The sequence below is a fragment of the Schistocerca serialis genome, chromosome 4 (assembly GCF_023864345.2).
Source record: "Schistocerca serialis cubense isolate TAMUIC-IGC-003099 chromosome 4, iqSchSeri2.2, whole genome shotgun sequence".
NCBI lineage: Eukaryota > Metazoa > Arthropoda > Insecta > Orthoptera > Acrididae > Schistocerca > Schistocerca serialis.
In genome coordinates, this window is record NC_064641.1 from 544,168,407 (window position 1) to 544,194,273 (window position 25,867).

Here is a 25,867-nt window from a genome sequence, read left to right on the forward strand (position 1 = left end):
ACCCATGACTATTAAATTTTCGTCTCCCTTCAATACCTGAATAATTTCTTTTATCTCATCACACATTTCATCAATTTCTTCATCATCTGCAGAGCTAGTTGGCATATAAACTTGTACTACTGTAGTAGACGTGGGCTTTGTGTCTATCTTGGCCACAATAATGCGTTCACTATGTTGTTTGTAGTAGCTTACCCGTACTCCTATTTTTTTATTCATTATTAAACCTACACCTGCATTACCCCTATTTGATTTTGTATTTATAACCCTTTATTCACCTGACCAAAAGTCTTGTTCCTCCTGCCACCGAACTTCACTAATTCCCACTATATCTAACTTTAACCTATCCATTTCCCTTTTTAAATTTTCTAACCTACCTGCCCGATTAAGGGATCTGACATTCCACGCTCCGATCCATAGAACGCCAGTTTTCTTTCTCCTGATAATGACGTCCTCTTGAGTAGTCCCCGCCCGGAGATCCAAATGGGGGACTATTTTACCTCTGGAATATTATACCCAAGAGGACGCCGTTGTCATTTAATCATACATTAAAGCTGCATGCCCTCGGGCAAAATTACGGCCATAGTTTCCCCTTGCTTTCAGCCGTTCGCAGTACCAGCACAGCAAGGCCGTTTTGGTTATTGTTACAAGGCCAGATCAGTCAATCATCCGGACTGTTGCCCTTGCAACTACTGAAAAGGCTGCTGCCCCTCTCCAGGAACCACACGTTTGTCTGGCCTCTCAACAGATACCCCTCCGTTGTGGTTGCACCTACGGTACGGCTATCTGTATCGTTGAGGCACGCAAGCCTCCCCACCATCGGCAAGGTCCATGGTTCACTGGGAGGAGATGTAAAATATCCCAAGAAATTCTCTAAATAAAGTTTCAGGAACCAGCTTCAAATGATTACTCTAGGAATACACTACAACCCCTTATGTATCACTTGCATAGGGATCATGAGGATAAGATTAGAATAATTACTGCACATACAGAGGCATTCAAACAGTCATTCTTCCCATGCTCCATACGTGAATGGAACAGGAAGAAACCCATATAACTGGTACAGTGGGATGTACGCTCTTCCATGCACCTCCTGGTGGTTTGCAGAGTATAGATGTTGATCAGCAATATGGTGAGCCCTATAGTAAGTGATGCAGGCATTATGAGTTTGCAGTCAGTACCAGACAGTCTGTCAGGAACATCATTACATGGCTGTACAGATGTTATGTTTCATTTGATTTTAAGCACTTCGTGTCTGTCAGAAAATTCCAGAACTATTGAGATAATGGGAATACTCTACACCTGAAGACCTTCATTTCTCGCCGGCCGAAGTGGCCGTGCGGTTAAAGGCGCTGCAGTCTGGAACCGCAAGACCGCTATGGTCGCAGGTTCGAATCCTGCCTCGGGCATGGATGTTTGTGATGTCCTTAGGTTAGTTAGGTTTAACTAGTTCTAAGTTCTAGGGGACTAATGACCTCAGCAGTTGAGTCCCATAGTGCTCAGAGCCTTCATTTCTCAGTTTGTCCTCTCACTTCCTTCATAGTGGCCACTCGCGTGCAAACTAGATTTTGTATGTTGGTACCTTGAAGGAAGTGTTGCAGAAATAAGGTATACAACTATGACAATATGCTCACCGTACAAAGAGTTTAGGGATGCATCCTTGGTGAACTGCTGGTCGACCAAGAAGAAGGAATGCATCAAACATGAAATCATCTGATCACCTCAATATTTAAAATTACTGTCAAATTCTTTGAGGATCTGGTCAAAAAGAACCAGTTCCTTGATCTGTGTAGTGATGCTTCTGCCATATGAAGCTCCCACCACTGATTGGCATATGTGGCAATGATATTGAATCCTTTAAAAATATTCTGCAAGAATTCTGATTCATGCTGAGTGAAAGAGTATGACTGAAAGAAGATGCAGACCTGATCACCAATACAACACTTTACAGAAGAGAAACAATTCCAAAGAAGAGCCCATCTAAGCTTAACAACAGTCATGAATAGGGAAATCTGTGGGCATTCACCACATCAGTCACCCAAAACCCTTCATTGACTAGCATAGTATTAGACCATAGGAATTCATAGCATATAGTACAATTATGTTAAGCAGGAAATTTTTTGATATTTTTCCTTCCAATCTATATTACAAATCTTGTGTTTGTTGAATATTGACATATGTTTACAACCCACGTAAATAGATGATGTGTGGTAGCGAGCAGTAAAATGTAGGGTTCTAATTAATGTGTCTACTTGTTAGAATGTACCAGGAAGGAATGCCAGCCATTGCTATAAAGAATGATGCAGAAGACATGCTAGCTTACTTGGTATAGCAGCAATTGTAAAGCATCTAACATTGAGCTGGAAGTGACAGTGGGGTGAACCATCTGATTGCTGTAGGTAATACTGATGAAGATCTTTTGTCTACAGCGAACAGGTTTTCATTTTGTTTTCATGTGTTGTAGATATCTGTGTAGTGCATTTTCAGGGTGTTCAGTTCTGATATAGGAAAGATCCATGCCACCACTGCATGGACCCATACCTTGAGAGTCGAAATTTTGTTTTGTGTACTGTGATGCCAGGGAGCATTGGCATTTATCATATGTAATAGAAATGAGTTTTACTTCTATTGTAGGAGGAGAGAGTATGCAGTATTGTAAGTAAGGAGATGCGGCCTACGAGAAGAAATGATACACCAATGTCCATATCTGCTTTAATCCAGGAACAGTTGACCCTTTTGCACAACAGCATAGATTAAGAAATTTCCTAATGAGATTTTTAACACATGTTCTATTTAGGTTTCTCCGCAATAACATCTGAACCAAAGACAAAGCACCAACAAGGTAGAAGAAGAAGATGTGCATTTTTCTGTCTTTAACCACATAACTTTCATTTACAGGCCCAAGCTACAATTTTAATTTTACTGGTAATTATCCAAAATATGTGAATGTGTGGATATGTACATGTCTTAGGTAGCCATGACTTAGTTAAGGACATAGCTGTAGAATTAGTAATAGTGATTTTGTTTATGTTAGTTCTTGTGTCTCACGTCATGTTGTTGTCTAGTTGTGGAGAATCTAAATGAATAGCTGTAGTATTGTGCAGGTCCAGCCAGACAGCACTGCAACAAGAGCAGCAGTCTGAAATGTGCCCTAATCAGGTTTTACATGGTGGCAGTGACCAGACAATGGATGGAGCCCAGATGTGTGCTGACGCCAAGCTGGCGTAAATACAAGTGGCGGAAGGGACAGTGCCTTTGGTGGCTGACTAATCAAGGCCACCTGGCAAACTGCTTGCTTTTAAGGGCAGTACATCTCAATTTCTGGTATTGAGGCACAATGCTGGGATTACGCCATTGTCTTTCTCCCTTTGGAGAGTATCATAATATCCAGGTTGCAGCCCTGGGCTTTCCAGGGAATCCACATATTTTTCTGTATGAGACGCCTGCAATACTTACTTCCAATGACAGTTCCTTAGATGGGGTACACAGATGTGGACCCCACCCTACTTAATTTCATATGCTATTGCTCATGAGTTCTCAGCAGTTCTCTGTCTCAGTACAGACGTGTTAACCCCACAGATATTGCTGGACTGGGTGAGACCCAGTGTGCTGAGAGGACAGGGACCAGATGATAATCCTAATGTCTGTGCCAGCTGCCACAATTGATGGACGCAGTTGCGCAACTGCTACTGCTGTACATGATAGTGGTGTCCTAGGATGTGCTGCCCATGACTGTCCAACCCTTTGCACCTAATTCAACAGCAATGGAGATGATAGGCCTCCTTACTCCAACACCACATACAGCAGTGCACAGCCCTCTGATTCACCACACTGTGAAAAGAAACACCGACCTAAGTGTAGTGAACCATACTCTTTTGTGTGACCATGTGACAATGTCATGCACCTCTAATGTCTTTGATATACCCAACAAAAGTCTCAATGTACATTACAACTTTTGTTGTTTTCTTTACAGTAGGCTCTGCACAACTGCACAATGTCTCCTTTAACAAGAAAAGTAAAATCATTTTAGATATGTTATTCATAAATGTGCACATTAGGACATGGAAATTCTCATGTCTGTAACAAGAATCTTGCCAAAGTCAACTCTAACCAGCTGCCATGATTGATACAATGTGACCATTTCATATCTACTTGTACGTTATAAACCAACAACTTACTTTAGTATGGTGTTGTTTGCTGTCTGTTTTGAAGTAACATGTCTTTACAATGCTAGTTTAATACTGTCTTATTTACCTAAATTATATATGTGCACAACATCAGTCAACATAATAGCCACACTTGTGATATTTCACTGTTACATGCTAGATAACTTGCATATCATTTACAAGCCCAAAACTTAACTCTCCATGGTGTAACTTGTATCACATTTTCTCAGTAATGCACTTAATACAAACCTCTTTTGTTCCCCTCTGACTTCATTTTCCAAGACTTGTTGTTCATCATGTTTGTAGTAACCAATTTAATGGTCAACTCATCCTTTATACCTATCATTCCAGTGCATGAGATTATATGCATCACATCTTTGAGTAATCAATAGGTCTTACAGATTATCAGAAAGTTTGTCCGTTGCTCTTCTGCTTGAAAGAAGCAGAAATTGTAACTTAATTAAACAAGAATAGCTTGGACTGTAAAGTTGTAGGAACAGAACTTCTGCCACTTTTGCAAAACAGTAAACATACAGTGAGGGCAGAGTTCTAGCTTATTAACTCTGTATTGAATTGTAACTCTAATCAATTATTAATTGACTAGCAGCAATTCCTTGTTATGTTGGTACTGCTGTACTTGTTAGGTCTGCTGGTGCAAGATACTGTGTACCATCAACATTAGACCAGTTTACACTTATTCCAATTGAGTGCAGGAGAGGGATATTCTGTAGTTGAATGTAGAGTGTTTATTCTCCTTCCGTCCCTGTAATACCATTCCATGCTACATGTCTCAGTGTTTTATGTGGGTTCCACAACCAGTCATGGATGGCTACAAGCCTTCAGACTTGCCTCCTTCCATTTATACAGGTGTGCATACTATCAAACTGTCAGTTTAAACTTGTAGAAGCCTACTTCTGGGAATATCAGTTGGGATTTCAGAAAAATGTAGGAACAAGTGAGGCAGTTCTGACCCTACAACTTCTCTTAGAGGATAGGTCAGAAAAAGCTTTTGACAATGTTGACTGAAATACTCTCTTTGAAATGCTGAAGGTAGTAGAGATAAAACACAGGGAGTGAAAGGCTATTTACAACTTGTACAAAAACAAGATAGCAGTTACAACAGTCAAGGAGAATGAAATAGAAGCACTGACTGAGAAGGAAGTGAGACAGGTTTGTAGTCTATCCCTGAAGTTGTTCAGTCTGTACATTGGGCGATCTGTAAAGAGACCAAGGAAAAATTTGGAGAAGGAATTAAATTTCAGAAAGAAGAAATAAAAACTTTCAGATTTGCCAATGAAATTGTAAATCCATTTGAGACAGCAAAGGACTTGGCCAAGTAATTGAATGGAATGTACATTGTCTTGGAAGGAGGATATGAGATGAACATCAACAAAAGCTAAATAAGGATAATGGAATTTAATTAACTTAAATCAGGTGATGCTGACAGAATTAGATTAGGAACTGAGATGCTAAAAGTAACACAAGAGTTTTGATGTTTAGGCAGTAAAATAATTGATGAAAGCTAAAGTAGAGAGGATGTAAAATGTAGAATGGCAATGGCAAGAAAACTATTTCTTAAGAACAGAACTTTGTTAATATCAAATATAGATTTAAGTGTGAGGAGCTCTTTTCTGAAAGTATTTGTGTGGACTGTGGTGTCACCGCCAGACACCACACTTGCTAGGTGGTAGCTTTAAATCGGCCGCGGTCCATTAGTACATGTCAGACCCGCGTGTCGCCACTGTCAGTGATCGCAGACCGAGCGCCACCACAAGGCAGGTCTCGAGAGACGGACTAGCACTCGCCCCAGTTGTACGGACGACTTTGCTAGCGAATACACTGATGAAGCCTCGCTCCTTTGCCGAGCAGATAGTTAGAATAGCCTTCAGCTAAGTCCATGGCTACGACCTAGCAAGGCGCCATTAGCCTTACATAGCAATTGATACTTATCGTATAAAGCATGTCTCATCAAGAACGATGTATACAACAAGGATGGATTAAAGTTAAGTATTCCAAAAGCCACGTACTTTTCTTTATAGCATTCATTACGTATCCTGTTTCAGACCTCATGCCATCCTTCGTGTGTTTATAGCGTGCATTGCGGTCCCCTCAAATCACACTGTGCCGGCACTTCTGTCGACACATCATGGACTGTAGCTTTATACAGAAGTGAAACATGGGCAATAAACAGTTCAGACAAAAGGAATATGGCAGATTTTTGAAATGTGGTGTTACAGAACAAGGCTGAAGATTAGATGGATAGATCATATATTTAACAAGGAGGTACTGAATAGAATTACAGAGAAAAGAAATTTGTGTGTAAGTTGACTAAATACAGGGCTTGGTGATGATGATCGGTTTGTGAGGCATTCAACTGTGCAGTCAACAGCACTCTTACAAAGTCCCAATTTTTACACAGTCCAATTTTTCACAGTCCAATTTAGCCACTGTCTGTATGATGATGATGATGATGATGATAATGAAATGATGAGAACAACACAAACTCCCAGTCGCTGGGCAGAGAAAATCCCCAAACTGGCCGGGAATTGAACCCGGGACCCCGTGATCAAGAGGCAGCAACACTAGCCACTAGACCACGAACTGTCCACTATGGACAAACAGTAGATACTGTTATTCTGAAGAAGGTTGGATTATCCTGACTGAAACCTAGGTAAATTCTAGGTAAACGGTGTAACTGAGACTGTTCATATTTAAAATTAAATACAGGGATTGGTTAATGGGGCACATTTTGAGACATTAAGGGATGACTGATTTAATGTTGAATGGGGGGAGGGAGGGATAAAAACTGTAGTATTCAGAGATTTAGATGCTTACACAGGTTAGACTATCAAGGAGGGCTGCATCTCAACCATTCTTAAGACTGAAAAACACAACAACAACAACATCTAAAATTTATAGAAAGGCAAAGCAAGTAATTTGTTTGCTAATAATATGAGTGTTAATTTTCAATAAATTGTATCACACTTTTATTGTGTGCCATGTGTGGTGGAAGAGCAATTCCAGCTGGTGGTAGGCAGTTGGCTGTTAATTTTTCTGTAAAGAAATTCTAAAGTAATTGTTGTGAAGATGAAATCTATTCTCCTTTAGAAAATTATTTTGGAGGTAAAATACAAAACATAGAAGTAAAAAACTTTGTTAAAATGATTTTATAACTGATATTATTTGCATCAGCCACTTCAGTTTATAAAGATAATTGCAGCATTCATCACCCCTGAAGAAAACAATGAAGCCATGATATAATGAGATAAGCATTAGATTGGGAAAAAGTGAACATGTCCTCTGTATGATCTGTAATGATATGACATACACCTTGGAAGGTTACAAGCCATCTGGATTGACTCTTTCCATTTATACTAAATTTATCTGCCCCTTGTCACGACTGGTGATAGGCAGGATGCTTCAGTTGCTTTTACTTAGTCTCATTACATTGACTTATTACGGGGAAATGTATTTGAGAAAATTTTTGTGGTTGTCAGTAAAGGGGCTAATACTTCCAGTCTGTGAATAAGTGAGAAATGCATGGCCTGCACACTGCTCTGAATGCAGTAGGTGTGTCATGGGCACTCCAAGCTTTGTGCTGACTTGCATGTGTCAAGTGGCCACCAGTGAAGGCTCACGGAGCCTACCAGTCCTTTTCAGTAAGTTGAGGTTAGTGGCATGTCTCGTCGCTTCAGATGGCTGAAGGCAACAGTTTCAAGTGCTTGCTGTGCCATCACAATTTATGATGGAAAATTACAAGTTGTGGAAAATTCAGAGGTATAAAACTACTCTTTGATTTGTCCCTTGCTGGCTGTCATCAGACAGGAATTTCTATTACAAACTAGCAAGGGAGATGTGCTCTGATTGGCCCGTGACATGACATTCCGGGGTGGAGATTTGTTAAATGTGGCATTGACACATTATTGGTGGAAAAGAGTAACATTTTTCAAGATTGACATTTATGGTCAGATTGGTACAAACTGTGAGACGGTCAAAGAAAAATGGACACTCTTGGTTTGATGATGGATGGAGACAGGTCACTGGTATGAGATATTGTGGCACTTGGAGTGGTCAAGTCCTGACGAATGAGATTCTGACTATCCACTATGAACCCACCACAGCTCCACTGAACCCATTTCATGCCTTAGTATCATTTGATGTGGTATTCTGGTATTCACCCAACCACTGGAGTTTCTACATTAATCATTGGATTGGATTGGATTAATGATTTAATGTGCAGCTAGGATATGGGAGCCATCCCTCCATTTGCCTACCTTGTTAGATGTCATCAAGAATTAACTTCCTTTCTTCGTAGAATGCTGATACTAATACTTTGGAATTGGTCAATGTAATAAATAATCTGTATATGTTTCACTTGCACTGTTATTTGAAGGAGCATGTAGTTCCCTTCAATTGACTGATTTATTCTATTGATTGAATGGATATTTGTGTAACAGGATTATTGCAATTTTACACCTTATGATTCTACAGGGTGAGTCACTAACTATTGCCACCTAGAATAACTCCAAAAGTATTATAGTAGCTGAAAAGTCTGTGGGACAAATGTTGCATGGGACAACATGGGCCATAATATGATCGTGTTTTGTTGCTAGGTGGGGTCGCGTCAGATATGTGAAGGTCAACTTTGTTTTTTTTTATTTTTTTAATGGTATGCTATAGTTTGGTACTTACTTTCTGATAGTGGCTATTGAGATGAATCCAATGATGTGTAACAGTAAGGTCTTTGAATGTTAACAAAGGTCAAGAAGGTGGCATGAATGTTCATTTACAGAAGGTATTCAAAGTGATGACCATTGGTATCAATGCAGTGTTTCAATCTTCTTATCATGGACTGAGAGGTATTCCTTATCACTTTGGCACTTATCAAAGTGCATGCTCAGATAATTCTCTCTCTATATCGTGCAAATAGTAAATATTCACTGAATATGGCATATCCACCTAATGTGCTATTGACGTGTAAACACCATTCAATGGTTTCGCAATACAACACTAATAGGAACGGTAAGACTAGTATCGTCAAATCAAGTAAATGTGAAAGACGTATTCCTTCAAAGAAAGAGTCGATATGCTTCTCATTTAAGGGGAATGCCAATGAAATTCAGTGAGAGCTAGAGACTTATATGCTGAACGATATCCTCAACGTACTCACCCTACATGTCGTACATTTAAATATGTGTATGATAAACTGAAAACAACTGGATCTTTAACACATCAGAAACATATCCTGCAAAGGAAAGTTCAAATGGCTCTGAGCACTATGGGACTCAACTGCTGAGGTCATTAGTCCCCTAGAACTTAGAACTAGTTAAACCTAACTAACCTAAGGACATCACAAACATCCATGCCCGAGGCAGGATTCGAACCTGCGACCTTAGCGGTCTTGCGGCTCCAGACTGCAGCGCTTTTAACCGCACGGCCACTTCAGCCCGCAAAGGAAAGTTACTAATGAGGAAACAGAAATTGGTATTCTTGCCACTGTGGTTTTGATTCACCATAAATATCATCCTTACATCAGTCTCCACCAAGAATTCTCATTGAATTATTCAGAGGGATGACACATTTATTAATGTGATTTTATTTACTGACGAGGCTACATTCATGAACCGTGGAAATGTTAATTTGCATAATACACATTATTGGGCAACTGAAAATCCATGTTGGCTGCAGCAAGTTGCACACCAATAACTGTGGTCTGTAAATGTATGGTGTGGTATTCTTGACGACAGAATTATAGGCCCATATTTCATCGAAGGAAGTCTTAATGGTATGAAGTACATCACATTTGTGCAAGAAACATTAGGTCTGTTATTGGAAGAAATACCTTTAGGAACAAGGAACACAATGTGGTATCAACATGATAGGTGTACGGCGCGTTTCTTGCTGATGGCTAGAAATGAGTTGCAGAGACAATTCTCAAATCATTGGATTGGACGTGGAGGAGATGTCATGGCTGGCTCGTTTGCCAGACTTGATGCCTTTGGATTTTTTCCTGTGGTGATTCATAAAAGACATTGTTTATAAAGACATTCCAACTACACCTGAAGGTATGTGAGAGAGAACTGTCAAAGCATGTGCTTCGGTAAGTGCCGATGTGATAAGGAATACCCCTCAATCCATGATAAGAATATTGCAGCACTGCATTGATACCAATGGTCATCAGTTCAAAAACCTTCTGTGAATGGATGTTTATGCCACCTTTGTTGACCTTCAAAGACCTTATTGTTACACATCATTGGATTCGTCTCGATAGCCGCTATCAGAAAATAAGTAACAAACTATAGTATCCCATTTTAAAAAACAAAGTTGCCCTTCATATCTCTGAAGTGACCCCGCCTAACAACAAAAAACCAACATTGAATTATGGTCCCCTTTGACCCATTCAACTTTTGTCCCACAAACTTTTCAGCTCCTATTGTTCTTTTGGAGTTATTCCTGGTGGCAATAGTTAGTGACTCACCCTTTATATTAGGGCACTTCAAGATAGTGATTCCATTGTGTAATGTGCAGTTAACATGGCTTCTTGGGGAAGTGTTATGGAGTCTGGGTAGGTCCACTACTTTGATAGGTTTCACAATCTCACACACCACGTGATACTGCTAGCTGAATATTGAAGATGTGTCATTGAAATATAAACTTCAGTTATTTGTTACATTGTAATATGAGAAAGGTGGAAGGAGTATATAGAGGGTCTATACAAGGGCAATGTACTTGAGGACAATATTATGGAAATGGAAGAGGAGGTAGATCAGGATGAAATGGGAGATATGATACTGTGTGAAGAGTTTGACAGAGCACTGATAGACCTGAGTCGAAACAAGGCCCCGGGAGTAAACAACATTCCATTAGAACTACTGATAGCCTTGGGAGAGCCAGTCCTGACAAAACTCTACCATCTGGTGAGCAAGATGTATGAGACAGGCGAAATACACTCAGACTTCAAGAAGAATATAATAATTCCAATCCCAAAGAAAGCAGGTGTTGACAGATGTGAAAATTACAGAACTATCAGTTTAATAAGTCACGGCTGCAAAATACTAAAGCGAATTCTTTACAGATGAATGGAAAAACTAGTAAAGCCAACCTAGGGGAAGATCAGTTTGGATTCCATAGAAATGTTGGAACACGTGAGGCAATACTGACCCTACGACTTATCTTAGAAGCGAGATTAAGGAAAGGCAAACCTATGTTTCTAGCATTTTTAGACTTAGAGAAAACTTCTGACAATGTTGACTGGAACTCTCTCTTTCAAATTCTGAAGGTGGCACAGGTAAAATACAGGGAGCAAAAGGCTATTTACAATTTGTACAGGAACCAGATGGCAGTTATAAGAGTCGAAGGACATGAAAGGGAAGCAGTGGTTGGGAAGGGAGTGAGACAGGGTTGTAGCCTCTCCCCAATGTTATTCAATCTTTATATTGAGAAAGCTGTGAAGGAAACAAAAGAAAAATTTGGAGTAGGTATTAAAATCCATGGAGAAGAAATAAAAACTTCGAGGTTCGCCGATGACATTGTAATTCTGTCAGAGACAGCAAAAGGACATGGAAGAGCAGTTGAACAGAATGGATAGTGTCTTGAAAGGAGAATATAAGATGAACATCAACAAAAGCAAAACTAGGATAATGGAATGTAGTTGAATTAAGTTGGGTGATGCTGAGGGAATTAGATTAGGAAATGAGACACTTAAAGTAGTAAAGGAGTTTTGCTATTTGGGGAGCAAAATAACTGATGATGGTCAAAGTAGAGAAGATATAAAATGTAGACTGGCAATGGCAAGGAAAGCGTTTTTGAAAAAGAGAAATTTGTTAACATCGAGTATAGATTTAAGTGTCAGGAAGTCGCTTCTGAAAGTATTTGCATGGAGTGTAGCCATTTATGGAAGTGAAACATGGACGATAAATAGTTTAGACAAGAAGAGAATAGATGCTTTTGAAATGTGGTGTTACAGAAGAATGCTGAAGATTAGATGGGTAGATCACAAAACTAATGAGGCGGTATTGAATAGGATTGGGGAGAAGAGAAGTTTGTGGCACAACTTGACTAGAAGAAGGGATCAGTTGGTAGGACATGTTCTGAGGCATCAAGGGATCACCAATTTAGTACTGGAGAGCAGCATGGAGGGTAAAAATCGTAGAGGGAGACCAAGAGATGAATACACCAAGCAGATTCAGAAGGGTGTAGGTTGCAGTAGGTACTGGGAGATGAAGAAGCTTGCACAGGATAGAGTAGCATGGAGAGCTGCATCAAACCAGTCTCAGGACTGAAAACCACAACAACAACAACAACATGAGGTGTGTCACAGATTTAATTCAAACTGACAATTTTCAATGCAAATGTATCCTGTTGCCCTCATGTGCCATTATCAAACACAACAGAATATATTATTGATCTTCTGCCTTGATTACTGGTTTTTACAGCTGCTGTAGAAGATGGGCATGCAAAAAATTTACATCAGAAGCTATTTATTAAACCTTGGCTTTAGAAGAAATGGCTCATGACAAATTTGCTCAATTTGTATTTTGCCTAACTGGACTAGTGGAGTATGTGGCTTGGAAGACATGGAAAAGAACCAGAGTTTCAGATGATCATTCAACTGCTGGATGCAGGTTAAAACTTGGTATGCACTGGAAGTTAAGCATGCATTAATAGCTGACTGGTTACTGTTTGAGCTATGTGTTGACATCTCAACTGCACTATGAGAAACAATTCTGAATGAGCTGTGTGTGGCGCATACAGAAATTGTTAAAATGAAGGGCATTGCTTGTTCCTTAATTTACAGATCTGGTATAAAAGCTGCTGAACATTTTTTTCTGTTTAGGTACCAATATGTCTACTATGCAGAAATGTAGAAATTAGCTTCTAATAGATCCAAGCAGAGGGAGAGCTGGGAATCACTCAAAAGACTGATGATAAAAAGAATATGATGTCTACTGTATATATTGTTATGCAGCTCAATTTAGTTGAGAATAAAAAAGCATTGAGCTATAATTACTTCAAGTAGTGCACTGGGTTTACTCTTACACTGTAGCAAGAAATGAAACAATTAAATAAAGAAAAAAAGAGGTTGACTTCATCAGTACATAGACAGCTGAAAGTGTCTATGTAAAGTTATATGAATTTGTAGTTTTAAGTATTAGATAAAAGCAGATGATAGTGGCTTTTTTAAAAAAAGCTATTGTATTTACATGATTTATCCACTAGTATATATAAATTAATCTAGAAGTAATTTTCTTTGTATGAGTGTCAGTAGAGCAGCACTAGTAATGATATATTGTTAGTATACTTTACAGAAGTAGCCCACAGTGACTGCTTCGTCCTGTTAATATACATTATGAATGAATGACTCTCATTACTGAAGCAAAAGTCGTAACAGAGAATTATACAGGAATCTACAAGACTTCATCAGGTATTAGAAAATCATTCCAAAGATTCACCAAGGCTGTTAGTGCAAGAACTTGACACTATTAAAGATTACCTAGTAGGCTAAATTACATCTGTAAATTGACAAATAGTATTGATATGCTATAATGTGACAATAATACCAATCAATAGTGAAATTAGTTGGTTATATATTCATACTGTGCTAACACATTAATACAATATTATACTGCATTGTGTTTTTCTATATTACTTGTCATTCTTCGTCTGTTATATGATCCAGCAAATTCAAACAAAAATCAATGTGTCGCTTCTCCTATCCATTTCAGAAATTGTTAGGAAATTCATTATTTTGAGATTTGCTTTGTCAAGAGAGTGCCAAGAATACCAAATTTCTGCCATTAACTCTCACCAGATGCAACACACTGGCCAACGGCATTCCTTAATGACCATGAGCAGCAGTGTTTGCATAGAATTGTTGGTGCTAACAGACAAGCAACTCTGTGTCAAATAACCACACAAATCCAAGTGGGATGCATGATGAATGTATACATTAGGGTACTGTTGCAAAATTTGGTATTAATGGGCTACGGCAGAAGGCAACTAAAGCAAGTGCCTTTACTAACAGCGTGACATTACTGTAGCACCTCTCCTGGACTCTTGAGTGTATTGGTTGGACCCTAGTTGACTGGAAAACCACGGCCTGGTCAAGTCCTGATTTCAGTTGGCAAGAGTGGATGGTCAGATCTGAGTGTGGTGCAGACACCCCAAAGCCATGTACCCATGTTGTCACCAATATGCTGTGCAATCTGGGGGTGGCTCAATAATGGTTTGGGCTGTATTTACATGGAATGGACTGGTTCCTCTGTTACAACTGAACCAATCATTGACTGAAAATGTTTATGTTCAGCTACTTGGAGGCCATCTGCAGCCATTCATAGGCTTCTTGTTCCCAAACAATGTTGGAATTTTTATGGATGACAATGTGCCATGTCACCAGACCACAACTGGTTTGAAGAATATTCTGGACATTCAAGCTAATGATATGGCTACACAGATTGCCACAAATCTTGCAGCAGCAACACTTTTGCAATTACAGATGGCTACAGAGGTAGCATGGCTCAATATTTTTGCAGGAGATTTCCAACAACTTGTTGAGACCATGCTGCTGCACTACGTCACACGAAAGGAGGTCCAACATAATATTAAGAGGTATCCCACGACTTTTATCACCTCAGTATATTATTATTTTTTCTTTTTTACTCCTTGTTGTATTTTTTGGCTCCATTGTTTTATTTTACAAACTATGCCTTCTCTCTCTCTCTCTCTCTCTCTCTCTCTCTCTCTCTCTCTCTCTCTCTCTCTCTCTCTCTCTTTTCCCATTGATGCTCACATTATGGTGTCACCTCTACTCTTGCCTTATGTCTCACAGATACTTCTTGATCTCTTTTCAGTTTCTGGTTTTTCTTATTTTCAGACCTCATCTTTATTATCATTTGGTTATTAATATCTCTCTCATATTATTCTGCTATGCCCATCTTGACCTGTGGTTTTGTGCAGCCTTGTTGCTTAAGTGTCTTATCTCCTTGTCCCTTGTACATATGTATATGTCGATCAGTATGTATCTATTAAACTGAGGACCTAGAAACGACTTCGTTCCACTATAGCTCTCAGTGGTTCACAACCCCACAACAGGCCACAGCAGTCCACCCACCCCACCACTGCGCCACTCCAAACCCAGGGGTTACTGTGTGGTTCGGCCCCCAGAGCCCCCCCCCCCCCCCCCCCCCTCTCCCCGGGAATGTCCCATCCCAGACAAGTGTAGCCCCAAATGTTTGCGTGGTAGAGTAATTATAGTATACACATATGTGGAAATGGTGTTTCTGCAGAAATCGGCAACACAGTGTAACTGAGGTGGAATAAGGCAAACCAGCCAGCATTCTCCAAGGTAGATGGAAAACTGCCTTAAGGGGAGCCGGAGGTGCCTATGCTGCCCACATTAAAATCACTAAGTTTGAGGAACATTTATGAATAAACTACAAAATAGAAAAATTTGAATTTTTTTTTACATATAGAGTGGTTTAGTATTGCAATTATGACAGAGAGATTTTGGAGTATCTTTTCTAGTTTCCTTCCAATTATTTTTTTTTATTAATGACCCAAATTTTTTTACAAAAAATTGCTTTATAATTAAACTGAAATGAAACTACTGAACATATTGCCAAATGGCTGTGTTACAATGTAAGTTTGACCACTAGGAGTGCTGCATAAAAATTTCATCTCTCTAGCTTGGGTGGATTTTGAGAAAATGTTCCTTATATTCGAAAAATTCTAATTTACGGGAAATGGCTATCAAAGTTTTTCAATAAATTCCTGCACTATAGGACGGATTATCAGGGTCTTCTTCTTCATCCTCCAAAAGCTTCCTCTTCTGTCTTCTTTTCTGGCCTGTTGTTCCATCATACTTCATATGCCTTTCTCTTCTTTCTGCTCCTCTTATCTTTTCTCTGTCAATATTTCTTAGTGCTCGTACAGTGTTCACCCCAGCTGTAAATCCAAATGCCTTCAGAACTTCACACTGTTCCCTTGGTTGTAGGTTGCTATTGCATCATAAATGCCAAAGTGCAGTGTTTTTATGCTTACAAACACCCTTTTAGGAATCACTTTCCAAATCAAATTGTTTACGCTCTCATTAGGATTCTGCGTCTTTCCGTGTAGACATTTGTGTAACAATTCTGGCTGTGCTAAGTCATGAAAAATTGGTTTTATTGCATTTATCAAAGCTGCTGGCAAACCATGTTTGTGATCATAGTCCTTTTTTGCATTATATTTGGACCAGGAATCTTTTGGGCACAGGCTGTGTTGAGGGTATTCATTGGAAAAGGCAGTATGAAGGAACAATGCCCACACTGCTTTCCGCATGTCACTAACATTACTAGTATTTTGCCTTATAGCATACTCATGGTATCTCTGTAGACGTTCAATCACCTCATCAGTAAGCCTGCCTCTCCCTCCTATTGTCTTTCCATCACTGAGGTTACTTGAACCCAAAGTTTGTCTGAGCCTTCGAAGCCGTGCACCCATACGCTTTTGAACATTCCAACTTTTCAACTGCAAATTCATTTCCATATGGTTTCAGTTCCTCTATAGTCTTGAAACCTTTGGAGTCACCATCCCAAAGGTAGTATTTGTACCTAACGTTGTATCTGGGAACTGAACGTTCAAAAATTTGTTTCACTCCATCCACTTCCATTGCTCCACTTGATCCACTAAAATTTGCCTCACAGCTTCCACTGTGCTCTCCTTTGATTTTATTTTTGCTCCTACAATGTTTTGATAATATTGCAACATCTATCACTTTTGCACTATCACCACAAGTAGCAGTTACAACCTCATTCAGGGATTTATGACCCCCCTTTTGCCAGGAACCATCTAATGCCACTACCAAATACCTAGAACCACCGTTCATTTCTACAGATTCCTCCACTGCTTCCTTCACGGTTTTCAAAGTCACATCTTCAACAGAGGATCCTACCAGTTCACAGTAGTACCCAAATTTGCTTGGATGCGATGGCAAGTTCATAATACCACAAAACAGTTTACCAGCAGAGCCTTTTCCAATGGATCAAAGACCATACACAAGTCGAACATTCACATCAAACACTCTAGATCGTCCATTTTCACCAAAGAGACTGGCATGTGAATTGTGGAAAGTCACTTGATACTTGCAACATGCACAGATTATCTTCATCTCACAAGCTAAACCAAAGTGCTTTGTTATCTCTAGTCCCACTCCTACACTTGAACACATTTTGCACAGAACACTTTCTTTCAGCACAGAAGATAATAATCCAATATTCAGTACTTCATTAATATCATCACTGTCACTAACATATTCACAAAATCTGTCACTTCCACCAGTCAGCTTCATGCTAGAAGATGTCACAGGGCTATGGCCGGCCATGTGTTGCTTAGCAGAAGAACGCACTGTTTCAGTAATTGTAGTATCGCAACTTGGTATTAGTGTTAATTTTCTTTTCCCTACGTTCTTCCTCTTCTTATATACACGGTTACTAAAATGTGGCATCGTAACGAGAACAACGCTTTACACAAGAAGTATAATACTACCAACAACAGGCGCAACACTGAACTAATTCGAAACGGTAAACAGAAAAGAGACGATGTTCCACGCTCTTAGTGCTTCATTTGTCACAGAAAACAATGTAGCCAACCCTTGCACACTCGCTGTATGCATAACATAAGGCGCTGTATGCGTAACAGGCTGAGAAAATCCCAAGCAGTTTGCCAGAAAGTCACGAGAGGGTGTTAGATGCATTCAGCGGCCGCCCATTTCCTCTGCAGGTGTGGGGAAAATGGTAATAACTCCACTTCTAGGGCGAGTAGAACAATAATTCAAAGTTTACATTAAAGAGGAATGTTCCAATTAATTCTCAGTAGCAAAAAACAAAAAACAAAAAAAATCGTAATTTTTTGGATTTGACCACCTCCGGCTCCCCTTAAAAACCATCCTCAAGCTGGCCGGCACACCGGATCTTGACACTAATCCACCGGGAAGCAGAGCATTAGAGCACTTGGCTCGAGTGGGCTCCTTGCCCCTTTGTCTTTTGCATTCCATAAACTAAAAATACTGACTTTCCCATCCATGTGGATACCAAAAACAATAATTTCATTAGTCAAAGGCACCACATTACTAGAAAAAATGCAGATGTTCATTCCACAAGAAATAAGGTCAGCTGAGAAGTATAAGCAAAACAGGTTCACGATATGCAGGTGTACAGCTGGTAAAGAGTTGTCTACAGGACAGTATGAAAAAAAAAAAATGCAGGAAACATGTAAAAGATTACTCAATGGAAGAAGAATTTTATAATGTAGAGGAGTATACAGGCAAAGAATGAGGAATGCTGTTATCACTTGTATGTATTTATTGTAATCCATTGAAAATATTGTAGTATGGAGTATGTAAATAACTTACAGTATGTTGCTTTCTATTGTAATAGGTAGGTTAAGTATTTTAAGATATTAGGTTAAGTTGACCTGTCCTTTATTGCAAGTACACAATCCATACATATGTTCATAGGAATGGTGGTAACAGAATAATATCATCTACAGTTTATCCATGAATAGAGTTGAGATTTATTTCAGGTGTGAAGAAAAAGGCACGTGATATGGCTCTGAGCACTATGGGACTCAACTGCTGAGGTCATTAGTCACCTAGAACTTAGAACTAGTTAAACCTAACTAACCTAAGGACATCACAAACATCCATGCCCGAGGCAGGATTCGAACCTGCGACCGTAGTGGTCTTGCGGTTCCAGACTGCAGCGCCTTTAACCGCACGGCCACTTCGGCCGGCAAGGCACGTGATATCTGAACTGTACTGTTCTATGCCTACATACAAATTTTACCTAGGAATTAGTTACTGAAGGATAAAATGTAATGATTGTACAGCATCAATCACCAAAAGTCCCCACCTGGGGATGTTCAGCTGCTGAGCTGGAAGTCTTTTCAGTTGACACGACTCCAGGTGACTTGCACACTGATGATGATAAGGACAACACAGCACCTAGTCCCAAGTGGAAAAAATCTCCAACCCAGCTGGGAATCGAACACAGACCAATTGCATGGGAGCCAGACAAGCTGACCACTCAGTTAAGGGGGTGGACAATGTCTTTATGTTATTAAAAATAGAAAATGAGCTACAACTGCAAATAAATTATGTGTACTTGTATTTAACTTAGTACATCTAATGATGTGCTTAGGAACTGCACCTTAAAGGTATCTTTACAACAGATTTTACTTTATCTCATAGCAGTTACAATGTCAATGTTAGCAACCATTACAGAAAGAATTATCTTAATACGATGAGAGAATGTCACAATGTTTTCTGAAAGCAGGTAAATACCACAGTCAGCCTAGAACAGTTGAGAATATTGAAAACATATTCGGTATTGTGTTAAATGATATCTACGCTAATAGAGAAGTAACAGATTAACACATTCCAACAACAGCAGATCAATTACTTTTATTTCTATTGCTTCTAGGCCAATTACGAAATTATTATGACAACATAATGCAGGTCATAGGAGAGCTAGAGCTTACCTGTATCTGTAAATTCAGGTGTTTCAGCATACTGCAACAGACAAAAAATTAATGTGGCTTTCTGTTGCTGTGTTTAAAGTTATATGTTTTGTTTGTTAATCTCAGGCAATGTACCATAATGAAATGTAATGTATATTAGTTGACAACTAGGCAAAAGATTTTGAGCCCTGTGAATTATATTGAAAATAGTTTTGTCTTGCTCTGTTATTTACTGTATTGATTGCTGCTGTGCCTGCAGTCTTCATTCAGGCATCACTCAGTTGTATGTGTTGCCACCTAGATGGTGCTTCTAAACTGGGATCTGTTTATGCTTTCTGTCACAAGACCTCTTTAGATTTCATGCCACCTGCTGCAAGTTATGTCAGCCACTGCAGCTGGTGCTGATAGCTGGAACTGCTTTCCTCTTCTGCAAAGTAATGTATATGGACATCATTTTGTTTGTCATGGATCATCAGGGATATGCATCAAATTTGGCCAGTTGCGGTTCAGCAGTTCACACAGTCCCTGTCACAGTTAATCGCCAGCACCAACTCTACAGTTATTGCCTGCTGACACAGATCATCAGTTGCTGCCATTATAGCCAGCTGCTATGAAAGACTGATCATCTTGCTATGAAAGACTGATCATCTCACAGCAACCACTGAGTATTTAAGCGATATTCTCATTCAGAGCCAGACTTATAAACTATTAGAACTGAACTTCTATAGATTAGATAGTGCTCTTTCAGTGTGTGACATTGGCTTAGCACACTGACTACAGAGCCAAGTAGCATTCCTCACGCAAAGCTGAGTTTTTCATTCTGTATAAACTATTTTAATAAATGCTATTTAGTGTTTATCACTGCATTACCCATATTATGTATGTTTTAGATGTAACACTGGAAACAAGTTGGAATATGAGCAATATAAGGAAAAGATAGGTTGCTACTCACTGTAAAGATGACACATTGAGTTGCAGACAGGCACAATGAAAATACAATTACACATTTAGCTTTCACCCAAAGCTTTCATCAGAAAAGGAAACACACACAAGACATTCATTCACACAAGCAAGATATCTCATGCACACATGAGAGCTGTCTCCATCAGCTTGTACCAGAATGCCATTCCATTCTGAGCTGCTGGAGATGACAGTCATATATGCATAAGGTATGTTTCCTTATGTGAATGAAAGCGTATGTGTTTTCTTTTCTGATGAAAGCTTTGGCCAAAACCTAAATATCTAACTCTCTTTTTGTTGTGCATGTTAGCAACTCAATGCATCATCTTTACAGTGAGTAGCAATATCTCTTTTCCATATATTTTAGGTACATCACTCTGTAAGCACACCAGTTGCCAGCATATTAGCCAGATTACTTGCACAATAACTAGTTTTCTGTAATAGAAATTTCACTTCCTGCTACCATGGATGTTGGGCATCTGACTTGTTTTGATGAATAAAGCAGTTGTAAGCTCCTATGAATGATTTATACACTCCAGGATGTCTCAATAAATGTTATATTAGTACTTAAAATCTTCAGAAAATTGCAATTTTTAAGGACTGAGATAAAAAAGATAAAAAGCCACATCATGCCCTTGTAACTTTTTACTCAAATACAACGGAATGATTTAGTGCCACATTTGTGCTAGAAGACAGCACTGAAATTTTAAATTCCCAAAAGTATACACAAGAGCCAGTTTAAAGAGAAACACTGTGATTAGAAAGTGATAAAAAATTGAAAAATCAATCTTTTGAAAAGCACTAAAAGTAACTCAACCAGTTTTCCATAAACACATGATTATTTAATAAGAAAATGTTTAAATCCATACTAGATATCTTTTAGTATACCTGTAAGGCAAGCTTCATTTGCTCAAGCTTCAGAATCTTAGTGGTTACCACTCTTATTCCCTTCTCATTTGTTATTGTGCTGTCAGTTTGGAATTTACTGTAGGAAATATGGTACTCAGAATAGTAGTTACATATCATAACAACTAACAGGTCATACGTTTCCATACACATATATTTTATTGTCCTACAAGATACAAAGCATGTTGTCAAGAACATTGATCAGAGTGAACTAAATGCAGGTCCAGAGAGGTTACTTGAGCTACCTCAGGGCAGTGAAACTGTTCCAGGTGACTCCAGGGAGTTACGTCCCCATATTTTGCATTTATATAAGTTTTTCTTGAAGCTAACAGATAAATGAAACACACACACACACACACACACACACACACACACACACACACACACACACACACACACACACACATTGCAGCTTTATGGATGTGTGTGAGTGTGCTGGGTGGAGGGGGTGAGGGGAACAACTAAAGGAGGTGAAGGGAGGAGTGTGGAAAAGTTCATGATGGATAGGGAAAGGCAGGCTTCAGTGGCTCAGGATAAGAATTTGCCACTGGTGAGTCCAACTTGGAACATGCAAGGGAAGCTGCTTGTGGTACACAGTGAAGTGACCTAAGGGAAACCTCTCTCAAATAAATACATTCTTGTTTAAAATGAACTACTATTATTTCAGTTCACCTGCATTAAAACATATTGCTAAAACACAGGGAGAATAGTATGGATATTTAATGTGTAGCTGAATGTAAGATGTTAAACCATAATTTTACTCTACATTTCCTGAGGAAGAAAGATGGTCATTGTAATGAGGCACTGATCCCTCACTACCAGGACAAAAGAGGAGTCATAACAATGAAACAAGAAATTTACTCTAACCTTGAGATGCAAAAAAATTAATGTTCACCACACCCAATTGTAAAATACGTCCCCCCTTAGATCGCAACTGGCCTCATCACTCATGGAATTTGTATGATATAAGAATAAAACTCAATAGTGTCAATCTAAAAGTAAAAGATTACTTTTAAAGTAAGCATCACACACAAAATTTCTGGGACCAATTGTACCTTACACATAAAAAGGTCTGAACATATCATAATACTTTCACAAGTAAAGCACTACAGCATGCCTTGCACACTGAGTAACTAATCAATTCAGCATAGCAGCTCATGCACTAGAATAATATTCACTGCTTACGTCCATTCCATAATTAGTTTAAGATTAAAAGAAGGATAAGAATCACAGAAATTGATTTTTTCTTTTGAAAAATTAAAACCAGATTTTAGTGCTTATTCCTCCAGCTTCCTGAAAGAAATCTGCAGCCAGTGTGCACCTTCTACAAGATTAGAAAATGAACTAAAAACTGAAAAGTTGTACATAAATAAAGAGTACTTTCCAAGAGTCCTTCTTGTGCAAATCTCTCTATCTACAGCTATTAAATGCAGGAAAGCTTTCGAAAGCTAGCTTGAGGTATGTTGTTTTCTGGCCTGATAAAACACAGTTGATTTGTTATCTAAAATAATACACGCAGAAGAATGACCATAAAAGTAGAGAAAGGTGTTTTCAGAAGCCCCGTGAGTGGAGTTGTCAAAGCATATTACACCTTCAAGTAGTATCATAAGCTTTTTCAAAGGCATAAAAAAAGATGTGACAAGCCACTGTGTGGGCACCGAGCTGAGAGGGATGCCAGGAGTGACACAACTGTTAGATTTCTATACAAGATGTATCATAATTAGTAGCTGCCACTTGTCGCACCAAGCTGAGAGGCATGTGCAAGTTCAAGGATTGGATACAGTGCATATCAAGTCACTTACGTGGAAATACATTCTCAAACCAGCTCTTCCCCCACAAGCCCTTGGTTGATCGCATCATACATGACATGCTGAACTCAGTTTTCAAATGCTCCTTTACAAAGGAAAATCCAGGAATATTCCCCCAGTTTAATTCTCATATCATTGTAAAGATGAGTGAAATAGATATTAATCTCAGTGGCATTGAAAAACAGCTGAAATCATTAAAACTGAACAATGCTTCAGGCCCAAAAGGAATCTCTATCAGTTTCTATGCGGAATATGCAGCTGAGTTACCTCCTCTTTTAACCATAACATATCATACATCCCTCGAACAAAAAGCCATGTCCAGTGGCTGGAAGAAAACACAGGACACACTTCTCTACAAGAAGGACAGCAGAAGTGATCCACAAAACACCTGTCCAATGTTCTTGACATCTATTTATTGTAAAATCATAGTACATATTCTGAGCTCCAACATAATTATAATCTCAAACAGAATGACCTCCCTCATGGGAACCAGCATGAGTTCTGAAACACTGATCATGTGGCACCCAACTCGTGCTTTTTTTTCACGTGACATCCTGAAAGCCGGGGACCAAGGTAGTCAGGTAGATGCAGTACTTCTTGACTTCATAAAAGCATTTGACTCTGTAGCACACTACATTTGCTATTGAAAGTACAGTCATATGGAATATCAAGCAAAGTTTGTGACTATATTGAGGATTTTTTAGTAGGGAGGATACAGCATGTTATCTTGTTGTCTTGGATGGAGAGTCATTGACAGATGCAGAAGTAACTTTTGATGTGCTCCGTAGAAGAGTGTCGGGACCCATTCTGTATGGTTGCTGCTATTGGCCTTGAAGGCAATATTAATAGTAGCCTCAGACTTTTCATAAGTGATGCCATTGTCTACAACGAAACATTTTCTGAAAAACCATGTACAAACATTCAGACAGGTTTTGATAAGATTTCAAAGTGTTACAAGAATTGGTAACTTGCTTTAAATGTTCAGAAACGCAAAATTTTGTACTTCACAAATTGAAAAAACATAGTACCTAATGACTACACGATCAATGAGTCACTGAAAGTTTATTCAGTAGGTTTCAAGAAGCAACTTTAAGTAATGACTCTAGGAATATACTATAGCACTCCTACAAATAACTCCTGCAGGTATTGGGAAGATAAGATTAGTCTAATTACAGAGAACAATATGGTATTCAAGCAATTATTTATCCCATGTTCCATAAGTCAATGGAGCAGGAAAATGTCTTAATGGCAGGTATGATCAGAAGTATCCTCTGCCATACACTTCACAGTGATTTGCAGATTTTGAACATAGATGTAGACATGATCTGCATATGAATACTTCTAGTAAAATGCTACTTACACAGCTCTTTGACAGAAATATCCAATCTGGACAAAGGACTATCCAGCTATGGTCATTTTTAATATTCATTTAGTATTCATATTATATTCCGGGGGATAGAGCTGTAAGTTAGGGTAAATTAAGTTGCAGTTGAAACAGCTACTACGAATGTGTTATCTTGCTGGTTGGACACAATCTTTAGCATGAACATATCTCATTCAATATTCTCCATCACATCAGAAATATCCTCATAAGTAAAATGAACACACATTATCAACACAGGAAATTAAAATGGAATGTTGAAGCTGTGTTATGCTTATCAGGGCATTACTTAGAAATTACAGAAAATAAATGGATAAATCTAGACAGATACAAGGTAATATCAACTCTAAAGGTAACATCAATTGTAGAGCTACTATGTAATGTCCACAAACACAAAAAATAAACTCCATGCAGTTGTATTCTAGTATTATTATCTGCAGTTTTTTTCTTGAATAATTTTTTGACAATGTGGGAAGTTGATTGTTCTCATAGTTCGTCAGACATTAGAATTGTAGAGGCTCTCCACACAGACATTTTATACACACATCATTTAACAGCAGTTGTTCACTTGCAGTATTATTGCCAAGAGGTTTACACATATTAGAAAACTACTTAAAATGATAGTAATATGCAAGGTGATTTTATACCTGTGGACAATGTTGTGCATAGCACAAAGTCCAAAAACAGACAGCAAAAATGACGATAGTACTCTGCATGGCTTCAGTAAATATGTGTTGGTCACTCTGATTGAAGTTCTTGCTTTTACTTCACAAAAAAAAAGGAAACAGGAAACCACTAACTTGATATAAATATCAGAAATGACCACAAGGATGCAGGATGGATACGGTCTGCTGATAACTTAAACCAATAAGAAGGATTACCACAGATTGTGTAATTTAAAAATTGTGAAATATCTTTCATCATTTCGACAGACCTAAAAAAATTAAAAAAATATATTTTTCTAAAATAAACTAAAGTTACATAATACTGACCTTAATTTAAGAAGGTACAAGCAAACTTTATGTTTGATCATACTATTGTAATTTACATTCCCCACTTTATTTGATGATTTAGCAATCAAATGCTTCTGCAATGAAATATAAATATAATTTTTTAATGTTCTGAGCTGAAACCAAAGTATTGTGAATACTGTT

General features: G+C 38.6%; 1 protein-coding gene across 2 annotated transcripts in view; it reads right to left on the bottom strand.

Annotated features, from left to right (window-relative positions):
• Positions 1-25,491, bottom strand: part of LOC126475269 (vascular endothelial growth factor A-A-like) — a 69,016-nt gene extending 43,525 nt beyond the window's left edge. The window contains exons 1-2 of one of the 2 annotated variants that reach the window (XM_050102984.1): positions 25,361-25,491; positions 19,680-19,710 (exon numbers count right to left, since the gene is read on the bottom strand). In XM_050102984.1, coding sequence (XP_049958941.1) covers positions 19,680-19,710; positions 25,361-25,429 — 100 coding nt within the window. In that variant the 5' untranslated portion in view covers positions 25,430-25,491. Of the gene's footprint in view, positions 1-19,679; positions 19,711-19,891; positions 20,063-25,360 lie in introns of those variants that run through there. The other variant, XM_050102985.1, reaches the window with a different exon arrangement.
• Positions 25,492-25,867: the final 376 nt, after the last annotated feature.